Genomic DNA, 14,772 nt, shown 5'->3' on the forward strand with positions numbered 1-14,772 from the left:
GAAATTTTAGGGTAACATTTTTCTTCTAATTTTCAGTCTGTTTGGAATATAATGTTAATTTTATGTGGCCTTCTGTAGAGGGGGGGATGTGAAATACAGGATGAAATATCTGCTCTCTTATGAATTTCACCTTCTTCTCGGTTTTGGATGGTATTCCTGTTTTTACATCGCATTCCGGTTTGAAGCCTGAGATTACACTTCCCCCAACTCCAACACACCCCCCCTAGGTAGCAGGTTTCCTGCTGGGCCCATCTGTACTCTCCTGAATTTGTAAGTTAAGGCAGCTTTCTAGATTTCTACCACAACAGCAGGTTAGAGTTTCCCAGTTCTCTTTCCAGATGCTGCTTCAACGTAATCTCTCACATATATGACTTTCTAGAAGGTTGAGGTACTTTTTAGGGCATTATTTAGATTTTGAAAGCTGCTGGGTGAGACTCAACCCAGGCCAACAGTAGGAGAATGAGCTCTGCCAGTGATCTTGAACACACAGTGTTAATCACTAGCTGTGGTAGAGGCTCCTGCTGTTAATCCTAACTGAGATCCAGTACCAGGGTAGCACTCCTTGATTCCTGTCAGTTTACCAGGTCAGATCCTTGGCAGATGTTGGTGGATTTCCAAAATCTACACAATCTTTACCTCTTGGCTGCTGTTGTCATGACGTTTTCCATTTGCTGCCCAAATAATTACGTCATGTTCTCCTCAGCTTTCTCAGTTAGGCATCCATTGCAATGACATCTAAAGATTGCTCATTTTATGAAAGAAGCATGAATTCTGAACAGTGCTTGGACAGACTCAGATATTCTCTATTACCTGCAATTGAGTGTTGACTTCTGGTCATGTAATGTTATAATAGATGCTGTTAGATTCTGTAGGACACCTCAGATACTCCCAGCTCCAGTGCTAACCTCAGTCTTCTAACAGGAAATTCAGGCTTTCTTTTACCAGTCTTTGACATATCTGGCCATGGATGTCCCTACAAACACCTTGTAGCTATTCCTACTTTCCTTGTACTCTCAAGCCACATTCCAAATTTGGTTTTGACCGACAGAGCAGGACAATAAATAAATATTTTTCCACCAGAGCTGGTACTTCTTAAGTAGTTGGCATTTTCCAAAGGCAGACCCTCTGCTAGAGGGTGTTAGATAAGTCTCCCTCATCTTTCTTTCACTCTGGGTGTTCCCTGATGTGGCCTGTTCCTGTGACATCTCTCCCTGAACATTACTTTCACAGAATTCTGCTCCAACTGCAGGTGTTTTGCAAGTCAAATGAATTGAGATTTCCTATAAGAAAAAGGAAATGAGGTTCATGAGAGCCCATAAACTTTCTATTATGAAGCAATCTGTTAGCCAGCTGTCTGGTTGCAAACCACAGGTTATATTACCAGCATTGCTTCTTCCTGTGCCTCACCTCTTTAAACGAAAGCTGTCCCAGTGGCTCTCGTGTGTGGCAGCCTGCTCGCTCTGGCCGCTGGCCATGAAGATCTACCTGAGCAACCTTCCCAAAGCCAGCCATGGAGGATAATAATGACCCCAGTTACTCATTGCCACTCAGCTGGTACAACTTCCCTCAGCACTGCTCTTCATCCCATTCCATGCAAAGCCAGCTGCCTCAAAGTTCACCTGCCTGAGGTGAAGCACCTAAAGGAAGATAACAAGCAGCCAGCTCTTTCCATAGTGCTGAGCTGTGCCTAGGGCTGGGTGTTGAGCTTCCCTCTTTGTACCACACCACTTCTGGAAGCTGCCTAAGGGAGCATCTGTGTCACAGTGGTGCTTCAAAATTGATGATTGTAACCATGGGAGGATGATGAGGCATGTTGATGGTGCACCGTATGCTCATCTCACCCGCTCCTGTGCTGTTGCTGCTTTTGCTGAAAGAACAAGACCATCTCACTGGAGTTCTTGAGAGCTGCAGAAGCACCTTCTGTTTCCCTGCAAGATGTGGGCAAGGAGAGTGCTGAATGGTTTTTTATCTCTTCCCACTGCAGAACGGGCCAGGAGGAGGAAACTTCGTGAAGAGCGCGCCTGGCTGCTGGCGCAGGGGAAGGAGCTCCCCCCTGAGCTTTCCCACTTGGATCCCAGTTCCCCTACCAGGGAAGAGCGAAGGACCAAGGATATGTGAGTATACAATGGGGCATTGCAGCACACAAGTGTGTCGAAGCTGTGAGTATGGCAAGGAGAGGAGTGTGATCACTCACAGGAATGCGGAGGGAGAAGTGAGGTTGGAGAACAGTGAGAGGAGTAAGCTGAGAAACATCTGGGTCTGGTCCATATGAGAGGAGGGTTTGTGATGAGGCCTATTTGCCAGCTTTGTGGCACTGCATGGGTGGAGGAGAAGATGAAGTACAGAGCATGTCTTACCTGTCTTCAGTCTGCATATTCACTGTGGTGCTTCCCGTTGCAGCTTTGAACTGGATGACGAGTTCACAGCCATGTACAAAGGTTAGACCCACCCCAGCTTTCCCCCTTTGCGTGACTTCCTCAAAGTGAAATGCTTCTGTGTGTGTGTGTGTGTGTGTGTAACCATTCACCTTTCTCTTGCTACTGCCAGTTCTAGATGTGGTGAAGGCTCACAAGGACTCTTGGCCCTTCTTGGAACCCGTTGATGAATCGTATGCTCCCAACTACTACCAGATCATTAAGGTATGGGAAGTGGCCCAGCCATCTTGACTGATGTACTTTGTTGACTGGCATGCAGTTTTTTGGAAGTGTTTTGAAGTTTTGTGGGCTGTATTACTCTCACAGTCAAACTCCATGATTCTGGCAGTCCCTTCTAGCCTTACAAGTCAAGAAAACCAAAGATGGATGGCTGCCTCTCTGGAGACCATCCTCTGCTGCCCATGCCCTCTCTGAGTGCAGCTTTGTAAGCCCCACTATGCTTGCTGTAACTGAAGAGAAGTTTGGTTGTGTTCCAGGCCCCCATGGATATCTCTAGCATGGAGAAGAAGTTGAATGGAGGTCAGTACTGCACCAAGGAAGAATTTGTGGGTGATATGAAGACCATGTTCAGGAACTGTCTTAAGTACAACGGTGAAGGCAGTGGTAAGAGCAGTAAGATGCTAAATTTGTCTGTTTGCAGTGCTCAGCCAAAGTAGTGCCCTCTTCCTCCTCACCAGTACTTGATTTGTGTTTCTTCTCTTTCAGAATATTTTTGGGAGACCAGATGAAAGGGTAGTAGCTACTGAGACCTGCATTTTAGTGAGGCTTTTAGCACAGTTTGGTCATGCTGAATTGGGGTATGGCATCCTAAGGGCTGCCATGTTGGTAGATGGTGAGGGCAGAGCATACAGAGAAAGGAGAGTCTGTTTCTTTCTGAGCTCATTCCTTCATGTGCTTATGTGTGCCCTTTTTTCTCCTAGTAACTAATACAGACTTTGAAAAGCATTGGAGTCTGGTTAACTCCCAGTGTTCGTTGAGTACCACAGGAAAGTGAAGAGTGAGCTAGGCCTGTCCTTTGGATGGAAAATGTAGTTTTTAGGTTCCTTGGCTATTGAAGGAACAACATGAGTGTGCAAATGGGAAATCCTGGGTTTAATTGCCACACCAATTAAAATTCTATGTGTTGCTTAGATAAGAAACCAGTTCCCATATGGTGGGTCATCACTGTAGACTGTCTCACCAGCAACACTTGAGAAAGGGAAAACAACATTAAGAACAAATCAGCTTGTTGCTGTTGGCTGCAAGAAAAAGTATACCTGCACACTGCCACTGGGAGAGCTGTGCTCCCCAAGGAACTTCAGGGTTAGTTTAGTGGAAACAACTGGAAAGTCACTTGCTTCAAGGCCTTTGTCACCAACACCTCTCACATGTCTTTTCCTTCCTATCCACTCAACAAAAAGTAAAAGCTCATCTCAGCAGAACTGTCCAGTGGAAATGATGCAGTGGGGACACTGGTGTTGGCAATAGCTTTCGTGTCAGGGTCAGCAAGCGCTTTGGAAACTACATGGATAAATGTGTTTGCTGATTTTCCTCTGTCTTGTGGCCCACAGCAGAGATTTGAATGAGTCCAAGAAAAGCCTCTGAATGTAATCAAATAGCATTGCTGGAAGTTCACATTTCTTCTCTCAGCACTCTTGCTGGCTAACTGTGCAGGTCACACATCTCTGCGAGCAGAGGTGGTGCTCCTCCTAATGTGATTCTTGGCACTAGGCTGGAGCACTGAGTTAATGCTGACTCTGCAGGCCCTGCTGCCAGTGGTACTTTGTCATGGCTGTGTGCCTGTCCTCTGGTAGGCTTACTGAACAGAACTGATGCTGTGTTGCTTATGGAGTTTAGGAACCAAAGCCAACTAGTTAGAAACAAAAGTCTTCCTCAGAGAAACTTGGCAGACGGGAGATGGTTTATCTGATGTTGCATAATTGTTTCTCTCTATGAGGCTCTGACGTTCTTGGGGGTTTTTGACTGCAGAATATACAAAGATGGCTTACAACCTGGAGAGGTGTTTCCACCGAGCAATGATGAAGCACTTCCCTGGGGAAGATGGAGACACTGATGAGGAGTTTTGGATCAGAGAGGACGGGAGACGAGAGAAGAGGAGCCGGCGCTCCGGCCGCTCCGGCACAGGCAGTGTCTGGACTCGGTCACGGGACCCAGATGGGCCTGGCAAGAGACAGCAACGCCTGGAAAATGGAGGAAAACCTCCACCATATCGAGCTACTTCCAGGGCTCCTGCTTCTTCCTCCTCTTCCTCTTCCTCCTCCTTCTCGTCGTCCTCTGTAGATGACCCAAGTGGCACCTCAATGCTGACTACTCGAGAAGTGGGCCCTTCCAATGGGCGAGGCTTCCCCCGCTCCCTGCAGTACGGCGGCATGCCCAGCCCTGTGCCACATCCTGGACAGATGGTAAGGAGCAGTTCCTGCTGTCCTTTGCCCATCAGGCTGAGAGAGGGAGGGAGGGAAAGGGGAATGGAGCTTCCTACCATTAAATCCTTAGTGCATGTCAGGAACCTTTTCCCAGAGATAAAGGGTCAGAGGTATGGTTCCTCCAAGTGAAACTTTTCAGCCCTTAGATTTAAACTGGTACAATTTAAGTCTTTTCCACACTAGGTGGGAGCAATCTCCTAATGTTACCCATGGCTGGCATGTCCCAGTGTAGGCTTGCACAAACTAGTTCTGCCAGTTCTCTTCTCTCCTTGGAGAGTTACCCCAGTGTGCATGGAAAGCTGTAACATTTCTTCCCTTACCCCCCAGTTTATGAAGCTGAACAAGCTGGTCTTCTTTTGTCTCAATTGTTTACAGATGCCTGGTAACTTCGTGCCATCTGTGTACTACTGCATTTCGTGCCTTGGGTATTTATAAAAGCAGTGAACTAAATCAAACAAAGGCCACCCTGGACTGCAGCAGTGACCTATCTTTAGCCCAGTGTTTCTTCTCTGAATGCCACCTGTTCTGCCTCCCTTCTGAGCTGTTCCTCACCCATCCTTCATTGCCTTTTCCATTTTAGCCAGTGATGGCTTGTGGTGTGATCTATCTGCTGTTCCCCTGAGATCTAGGCTATCCCTTGCCCTTTTAGCTAGAGACAAAACAAAATTTTTAGAGTGATTCTTGTGCTGCAGATAGTGCGAGGCATTGGGTATTTTGAAGGAAATCCAGCACATTCCCTGTTGTCTTCCTGCTTCCATGTTCTTGGGGTCCATTCCTCTTCTTGAAGCAAACCACTGCCCCCTCCAGTCATCTTGCTTGCTCTCCAGTATTTGGGTGGTGAGTCAGTGTATTGCAGCCTTAAGTCTGGGGGTGAGTGACTGAGGTGTGAGATAGTGGCTTTGATAAGGCTTTGATAAGGCTGTGTCCCCTTGGAGAAGAGGGTGTACAGGTTTTCCATGGTACCTCCAAAACAGTCCAGCTCCTCAACCCCGTGGTTACTCCAGCCTTGCCTTCCCCTCACCTGCAGTATTTCTGCTGCTTCTATGTGCTTCACAAATTGTTTTATTTCTCCCCCCCCGCACCCCTCCCCATCCCTCAGAGACCAGCAGTGCCAGGAACGTTTGGTCCTTTGCGTGGATCCGATCCCACAAAACTGTACGGCTCTCCGCGAGTGCCTGAGCCCCATCCCGGAGAGCCGCTCCAGCAGCACCAGCACTTTGCCATGCAGGTACGACCCTCCTGCCGAGGGCTGCAGCACCCCAGGCCCCGCAGGTGTGGTGGCTCTCACTGAGACCCCCCTCTCTCTCCGCAGCCGGCCGTGGGACTGAGCGAGCACCGCGGGCACCGGCTGGGCACTCCGGAGAAGCAGGCGTGCGCGGCACCGGCCCACGTGGCTGGGCTGGGTCCCCGGCCGGGCTCCCTGCAGCTGGGCCGCATGGGCGGCCCCCCGCCCGACGCCGTCTATCCGCCAGCCCAGTTCCAGCAGGGCTTCCTCCCGCCACGGCACAACGGGCCCCCCGTGAAGCCGCCGGAGGGCTCCGAGGTCCCCCCAGGACACATGTACCGGCCCTACAAGTACCTGAACCGCGCGCATCCGGCCCTGTGGAACGGCAGCCACGGCCCCGCTGGCCAGGCTGCCATGGGCCCGGAGGAGAAGGCGCCCATGGGGCCGGGGCCCTCGCTCCAGCCCCGTGTCCTGGGTCATATGATGGACCCCCGGGCCATGAGGCCGCCGCTGCCTCCGAGCCAGTGGAGCGAGCAATCGAATTTCCTACCTCACGGGGTGCCTCCCTCAGGGTACATCCGACCGCCCGGGAAAGCCGCCGGTCAGAGGATGCCGCAGCCGCCGGCCGCTCTGTTTGGAGGACCGCCTCAGGTTCCAAGAGGGTGCCAGGGCGGGGACTCCATGCTGGACAGCCCGGAGATGATCGCCATGCAGCAGCTGTCCTCCCGCGTGTGCCCGCCGGGTGTGCCTTACCACCCTCGCCAGCCGCCCCCGCCGCACCTCCCCGGGCCCTTTCCCCAGCTGGCTCACGCCGCCTCCGCCGGCGGCCAGCCCCCAAAGCCCGTCATGGGGAACGGGAGCTCGCAGGATCCAACCGGCCAGACCATGGACATGGACAGCAACCAAGGTAACGCCCTGAGTGCCCACTGGTAGCACTTGACCTTCCCTGCCTGCATCTGTCGCCTTCACCTCCCAGAAAATAAGTCAGATCTTGTTTAAATACTTGGGGGGGAGCAGAGTTTTTACGCATATTTTAATTTTTTTAATGTAAATTGAAATATATTTTCTACTCTGGCCACTGCTTAGATTTTTCTAGGACTGTTTTGTTTCACTGTAGCCTGCCAGAGGTCCCCTCTGTCCCAGCTTTACCTGCAAGTTATCAGTTTGCCACAGGGTGTAAATGCAAAGCATAGGCTGTGATGCTTCTAGAGCTCACCTGGAGTTAATGTAAATATTGGATCTGCAGAGAGTTAGGTAAGGAGAGGAGATGTTATGTGAATAAATGTCTCAAATATACTCCTTTGAGCGTGTGTCAGTATGGCTTCTCCTCTTAAATGCACATCTGCCTTATGAGCTCTCAGCATCTTAAAATCTTCGCACACCAGGACTGCCCAAAAGCCCCTGAGCAGCTGTATTAGTTCAGGTGGGATGGCAGCATGTCATGCTTGCCCTCACCAGTTTCTTTCTGGTTGAATTTCATTTGTTCTATCCGGTAAACTACAGATAATAAAAAAAAAAAAAAAAAAAAAAAGAACCTTAAAAATAAAACCTGAAGTAGAGATCAAAAAAATTCAGAGATCAAAAAAAATTTTTTTCATTAATTCTAGCTGGTAAACTAGAGATCAAAACCCTTGCATCTTTTATCAATCCCTTGTGTGCCTTGCACTAAGAGGAAACTCTTTCCTTGTGTGGCATTGCTTAAAAGTTATCATCATAATTTAGCTTGCTGGATACAGAACAGAGACAGGGGAGAGCGTTGAGTGATTGTGGGACAGGGTAGTCACATCTCCAAACCACAGTTGGAGTGATCATCTCTGCAGCATCTCAGGGTGTGGTGGTGTTTCTGCCAAAGCTGTGGGCAAACAGGGTTTGTGGAGGGTGGGCTTAAATTCAATGTCAAGAGGAAATTCTTTACTGTGGGGATGGGAAGGCACTGACAGATTGCCCAGAGAAGCTGTGGATACCACATCCGCACCCTGAAAGTGTTCAAGACCAGGCTGGATGAACAATCTGACCTAGTGGAAGGTGTCTCTTTCCTTAGCAAGGGGGGTTGGAACCACTTGATCTTCCAACCCAAACTGTTCTGTAAGTCTATGACCAGAAGGGGTAAGGCAGCCTGAAATCAAGCTGCCACTACACCAACACCTCATGTTGCCGTCAGGTGGACCCCAACTCTGCCTCTCCTTTAGGCAGCCTCTGCACACCTCTGTGTCAGACCAAACACGTGCCCTGTTACTCCAGGGGGGCTGTGACTTAGCGGTGGCTTGCAAACTGCAGTGTCCACCTGTGCCATCTTTCAGAGGGAGACACAACCTCATGAGCAGTTCTTAAAAGAGAACTTTTAAAAGAAGGAGCTATTAAAGGTCACTCAAATTTGCAAAAATTAGGCATGTGTGTGACTTTCTTCCCTCTCTTTCAGTGGAGACACCGGCAGGCATGGACGAGAAGGCTCAGTGCATCAGCATTCCCGACGGGGCCTACGCCAAACTCCTACCTCATCCCAAGCCCCCGCTGCCCATGGAGTGCACGAGGCGCGCCTTGCCCCCGGATGGGGAGGGGGATGGCCCCGGTGTGAAGGGCGACCTGAAGGCAGGGCAGGGCAAAGGCGCGTGGTCGGCAGAGAGCGGCTACGCCGGCGACCCGGGCTGCGTGAGGGACCTGGTGCCCACCTCCGAAAGAGGGGGTCCCCTGCCTCAGAATGGGGCGGCAGGTGAGGGGCCGGCAGCTGGCCCTGAGGGGAAGGGGCTGGCTGCCAACCTGCTGGAGAAGCCCCTCTGTGGCGGGGGAAAGGCTCTGCCTGAAGCAGCCGTGCCTTGCATGGGACAGGGCACCGGCCTGCCCGGCGTGGATGCCACCTCCATGGGGGCCACCCCCAACCAGTTTCATCCTCTCTACATGTCCAGTCTGGAATACCCGAATTCAGCAGGGCGGTACCACATCAACCCAAGCCTGCAGGGGTTCAGCCCCATGATGGGGGGGAAGCCACCTCCTCCTGCCTCCCATCCCCAGCATTTTCCCCCACGGGGTTTCCAGCCAAGCAGCGCCCACCCCGGCGTCTTCCCGCGGTATCGGCCCCCCCAGGGAATGCCGTATCCTTACCAGCCGCAGCCTCAACCCTCCTACCACCACTACCAGCGACCGCCCTACTACGGCTGCCCACAGGGCTACTCGGACTGGCAGAGACCTCTCCACCCCCAGGCCAGCCCCAGTGGGCACCCCAGCGCGCACCCGCCCCTGGCCAGGCCCCCTTTCCCGGAGCGGGGCTCTGCCGGCGGCCTGCAGGGCTGCGAGGCACTGAGCGCCGCCCTGGCCTCTCCCACCCGCATGGACATAGCAAGTGCCAAAGAGGTTTCTCCAAGCAACGGGCAGGAGCTGGGGCCTGAAGATGAGAAGTCCGAGGAGTCCCAGGAAAGACCGGAGAGTCCCAAAGAGTTTCTTGATTTGGACAACCACAATGCAGCTACTAAGAGGCAGAGCTCGGTGGCAGCGGGGGAGTTCCTCTATGGAGCCCCCCCCCCACACCTGGGTGCAGGGATGGGATTCGGCCCTTCAGCTTTCCCTCCCCATGGGGTGATGCTACAGACTGGCTCTCCTTATGGATCCCGGCATCCTGCCAGCCACTTCCAGCCCAGGACGTATGGATCGCCCATGAATGCTCACCTGTCTCACCATCCAGCCTCCAGCCAGGCCAATGGCCTCTCTCAGGAGGGCCCCCTGTACCGCTGCCGAGAGGAGAACGTGGGTCACTTTCAGGCCTTGCTGATGGAGCAGAGAGGCAGTGGAGGTGGCATGGGGGGGCCACCCCAGGACTTGTATAGACCCTCGGGGTAAGATCGTGTTTTCTGCAAGAAGGAGAGGTGGGAGGGGGGTGATGCCTGGGTGACCATCAGTGTTGGATACCCTTGAAAGGGATATGGCTTGAAGTCACAGGAGATGGCAAGTGAAGTTGAACAGGTGGCTCTTAGAGTAAGAGGTCTGCTAAGATGGAGAGAGAGTCTCATTGCATCTCCTTAAAACAAGGAGCACACGCTGTCATGTGTTAGCCTGTTAGCCTGCCCCGTCCATCCCCACACCAGTGCTGTGTTTCACCAGACAGTGTTTTGTTAATGTGTCGTCCAGGGTTGAGCTTCTCTTAATCACACGGAGTCTTGCCATTTTCTTTGCAAGTGTTTTATTTCACGTTGCTTCTAGTGGGGCAGAATCACTGACTAAAGTGGAAGTGTGCCTCTTGTTATGAACACCTTTAATGTTGCCTTCTTTTTCCCTCCTCTTGCTTTGCCCCTCCTCTCTGTGTCAAATTTCCATCACAGAAAGTTACTTCTCACTGAGTCTGCATATGACATTTTATTCCCAAGTGGAAAATACTGCTACTCCAAAAATTCCCTGTTCAGTTCTTATGAATGTGCTTCAACTGTTACTGTTTTATCATCATCACAGCATGACAGTCCTTCCTTCTTCTAGTATTCAGGGAACTTGGCTCACAGCTAAGCCATTGGGGGAATGGCATGGGTTGAGGGCTGTGTTTTGGGGGAAGCCAGACAGAATATACAAGACAAATGCTTGTATGCTAATGTTGTATGTATGCCTTCAGTGAAGTAGTTTAACGAAGAGTGGGGATTTGCTCCTGACATTCATGTGCTAAAACTCTCTCCATTCAACCTGACTCCAGAATGCAAATGCATCAGGCTCAAGTCCCTTTCCCGAAGATGCCTACAGCAACCATGTCCCGGGAAGATCTGACATCACAAAAACCATCAGCGTTGCCTCTGGATCAAGTAAGGGCTGCTAGAGAGAGCAGAGCTGAAATGCAAGTCTTCCTCTTCCCAATGGCTAAAGGACTGAGGTGTTTGATGAGGGTGGGAAGAACTGGAGGAAGCTGTGAACTTGGGCAGATCAATAGTGTTAGCTTTTGATCTGGTTGCATGCAATCATGAGGTTATTCCTTTCTAAAGCTGCCAGTTAAAGCCTCTCATTCTTGTTCTTCCTCTTCCAGAGCTAGTCCAAGAAAGAGCGGACTTCATGAAGACGAAAGCCACACGTGATTTGGACAACAGAGAGGAGGGACAGGCCTTGCTCCCACCCTCCCCTCGCCCGAGCAGCATGGAGCTTCCTGGGTCTGTGGAACACGGTGCCGTGCCGGCTTTTGTGTTGGAAACCCGCAGCGGTGCCGGGCCCCAGCCAGCCGAGCAGCTGGCTCGCCATCGCAGGGCACCCCAAACTAGTGGCTTTCCGTGACCGGAGACTGCGTCTCATTCAGGGTTTGAGGGATTTTTTGGGTGGGGAGGGCGGGGGTGGGGGTGGAAACTTTCATTGACTGCTAAACTCAGGTATATTTTTCAGGGTGGAAGAGGACGATGATGGAATTTTACTTGTAGTATTAACGTGTGTGTTTTGGAGCTGGATCCAGTTTACAGAATTTAACCTGTTGCCTTTCTAAATAAATTTCTGTTGTTGGTGAATGTATTGTACATAATGGGGGAGGGGGTGGGCCCAGCTTGTAGTGGGCTTAGCACTGGAGGAATCGTTAACTGTTTACAATCATATCACACTGAAATCTTTCAGGATAGGATGACGGTTTGGGGGGACTGGGGAGAGGTAAGGAAATGTGTGATGGATGACTTGCTGTCCTCTGCAACCAAGACATGACCCAACAGTTGGTTGACTTAATAGCAGGAATTGCTCAGGAGCATAACATGTCCTCCTCTTTCTCTTGCCTTCTTCCTCCTTCCCCTCTCACCCCCACCTCCACCCCTCTGGATCCAGGGCCTGAGTGCACTTCCAGCTCCTGTCATCATGGGGGAACAAGGAAACCAGGACCAGGAATTGAAACTGGGGCAGGACACCCATGGCATTGTCCCTTCTGCTAGAGTAGTACTCTTCTCCCTGCCTTTCTAATGGAAGAAATGTGTGCTCTAGAAAACAGAAAATGGCATAACTGGTCGTTTTAGAACTTATTTTGGGGAAACTGGTGCAGCTGCGGGTGGAGCAGCACCTCTCCAGTAGAACAAATTTTGTGCAAATCCATACTGCCCTGCTGCCCAAGGAGAGGAGCCAAGTCCCCACCTCTTTCTCTGACCCTGGGCTATATTCACTTCTTAGCAGCAGTGAGGCAGAAAGTGCCACAGGCTTCCTGAGCACTCTTGCTGAGGAGGAAGAGCACGAGGCTGCCTTGGAGGAATGGTAGGATTACTGCAGTGTGAGCCATTTGTTGGATTTGGCATTTGCAAGTTGCAGGTGAACTGGAAAGCACTCAAGCACTCATTCAGAGTTAGATGTTGAGGTTGATTGGCTCAGAAATTGAGGGACAAGAGGGCTGCATGCTCGAGTTGAGTTGGTTTAACTTTGTCATCAAGCAGCAGGTCCTACAGGGCCAGTGGCAGCTTCCCTGAGCACAGGCTGCAGGGGCTCTCGCCAGTGGCAGTACTGCACTGGGATACCCTGTGTGCCAGTGCTTGGACAGCCACTGCTGTTCAAGTGAGTTCCACAGGAATTCCATCTGCATTTGTTCACATCTTAAAGCCAGCAAGCAGCTGATTATTCTTGGGGAAGCTGGAGTAAAATAGGGGAGGTGTTAAGCTATGAGACTGGGCAGCAAGAGCTGCTGGGAGCATAGCCCTTGTGGGCTGGCTGCTGGTAGCACTGGGAGAGGACAGTGGTTAAAAAGAGGATCTGCCAAGGAGTCGGATGGAGTATGGCAGCAGGAGAAGGACAGAACAGTGTGCCCTTTAGTCTGTGCTCCCAGCTAGAGGGGGGGATATAGTCTCCAGTTTCTGGAGAATTTTTCTGGCTGCTTTCTTATCTTGGATGGTGTCATCACCCATATCTTCAGCTGGATTGCACCAGGATGCATGACTGTACTGCCTCCATCCTGCTGTGTAGATCTACCACAAGCTGGCAAAGCTGCACACGCAAATGGCAGGTAGCATCTGACTGAGCCATTACTCCTTCTGTCCTAAGCTTTTAGAAGAACAAAAAGCCTAAAAGATGAGAAATATTCTTTCCTGAAATAGTTAGAAAAAGGAAGGACTGCCACGTTAGTGCCCAATGAGCCTCGCTTTTCTGTTGCTACAGTACTTTTGCCTCTGATGAGCTGTGTAGAGCCAAGGCATTTTCCAAGCCTAAAAGGAGTTAAAATTCTTCATGCAATTGCGCAAGTGCGCTTCCAGATGCAGTTCTTACCCTCTGCTGCAGCCAACCTGTGAACTGTAGCTGCTGGCTGCTTAGGCCAGTCAGTTCCCTGGGACATCTGTCAATGTAATGTGAATTACTTCCAATATCTACCTACAGATGCCATTACGTTAGGAAAGGGAAGGTGGGGGTTTTGCTGTGGTTTCTTTTCATTTGTATTCATCTGTCAGGGAGCAGTTGTGACTGGTGGATTGATCTAAACTGGAAGAGATGATCCTGAAGGTTGACCTTTGAGAAATGGGTAACTGCTTTCCTCAGCCAAGAAGATTATGTTGTGTCTTTCCAAATTTGTCCCAAATGTGGCTCCTCAGCTGGCAGTGGTTTTCAGAGGTGCCCCAGCTGCTCCAAAAGGCAGCTCTAGATCCTTCACTGAACAGAGCTACAGAAGCAGTAGTAGATTCTAATGAAAAATTGTGCAAGTACAACTCCTCTTTAAGACAGCAAACCTGGGACAAACACAATTGCTTCTCCTTGTAAAGCAGTCTTTAGTTCACTGTGGATATAAAAATAATTGGAAATAACAGATTTAAAAGCAGAGGAACTGGAAAGTACAACTTGTAGCAAAGCATTGGAAACTCTGGAAATGTGAATGTAGATTCTGCAATGAAGCCCTGCTGTACGTCAGCCTGTCTTCTGTATCACAGACAGCTGAATATTTGAAGTGCCTTTCGTTCAGCCTATTGTGAATGTTGTGGGACAGGTGGTTTTTAGAAGCTATAAAAGTTCTCCAAGCAAGATGAAGCACACTTCATCTGGAACTGGCACTGAAAACGTGGTTCTAGTGATCATGGTCTCTGGATGAGTACCAAGCCTCGATCAAAACAGGAGACAACTAAGGAGGGCAAGAATTGCTTGTGGTCTGCCTAGAGAGCCCAGTGGAGTGTTAGTGATAGATACCCTCACCTGACATGAGGCAAACCTGGGAGAAGGGTTTGACTTGCACATGGTAGACAAAACCAAGTAGTGAAGCTGACTTGTCCAGGCAGGGTTTCTAGGTAAATGGCTTTTGAGGTTGTCAGTAATTTTTGTTGAAGTGGCTAACAAGCTGCTGTTGTGAGGAGAGATGGTTTCTGTTAGAAAAGTACTCATATAGAATACAGGGAACTATGGCTGGGCTTCCCTGAGGACAGGACATGCTGAGCTGGAGAGGTGCTGGTGGAATCTTAGAGCAGAGTTTCCAGACTTTCAAATGCTTTGTTCATAGGTCAGGATTGGTTTGGGGTTTTTTTCCCCCCTCTTACAGTATCTAGGGATCCTCTGAAAATCAGAGCTTAATCTCTCTAGGTACAATCTGAGCAAATCACAGAAAACTGGCTCCCCTCAGAGGGCACAGCCCTGGGAGAGGATTGCTGAGCTGCAATACCCGTGGAAATGTAAGGAGGAGCAGATAATGTGAATTTTACGATTTCCCAACCCATGCTGCACAGGGCTGCTTTGTAGATCTCGTGGAAGAGAGGTTTGAGGGATTTAGAAGAGGAACATCGCAGCTCTGTACGTGCAG

At 50.4% G+C, this 14,772-nt stretch overlaps 1 protein-coding gene across 2 annotated transcripts in view; it reads left to right on the top strand.

Moving 5' to 3' along the window:
* Nucleotides 1–11,351, top strand: part of LOC125325298 (cat eye syndrome critical region protein 2) — a 93,810-nt gene extending 82,459 nt beyond the window's left edge. For both annotated transcript variants that reach the window (XM_048302204.1, XM_048302205.1), the window contains 10 exons: nucleotides 1,985–2,114; nucleotides 2,401–2,438; nucleotides 2,548–2,639; nucleotides 2,912–3,038; nucleotides 4,404–4,837; nucleotides 5,958–6,086; nucleotides 6,171–6,990; nucleotides 8,503–9,910; nucleotides 10,753–10,858; nucleotides 11,077–11,351. In XM_048302204.1, coding sequence (XP_048158161.1) covers nucleotides 1,985–2,114; nucleotides 2,401–2,438; nucleotides 2,548–2,639; nucleotides 2,912–3,038; nucleotides 4,404–4,837; nucleotides 5,958–6,086; nucleotides 6,171–6,990; nucleotides 8,503–9,910; nucleotides 10,753–10,858; nucleotides 11,077–11,082 — 3,290 coding nt within the window. In that variant the 3' untranslated portion in view covers nucleotides 11,083–11,351. The remainder of the gene's footprint in view (nucleotides 1–1,984; nucleotides 2,115–2,400; nucleotides 2,439–2,547; nucleotides 2,640–2,911; nucleotides 3,039–4,403; nucleotides 4,838–5,957; nucleotides 6,087–6,170; nucleotides 6,991–8,502; nucleotides 9,911–10,752; nucleotides 10,859–11,076) is intronic.
* Nucleotides 11,352–14,772: the final 3,421 nt, after the last annotated feature.

Source organism: Corvus hawaiiensis, chromosome 4, assembly GCF_020740725.1.
Source record: "Corvus hawaiiensis isolate bCorHaw1 chromosome 4, bCorHaw1.pri.cur, whole genome shotgun sequence".
NCBI lineage: Eukaryota > Metazoa > Chordata > Aves > Passeriformes > Corvidae > Corvus > Corvus hawaiiensis.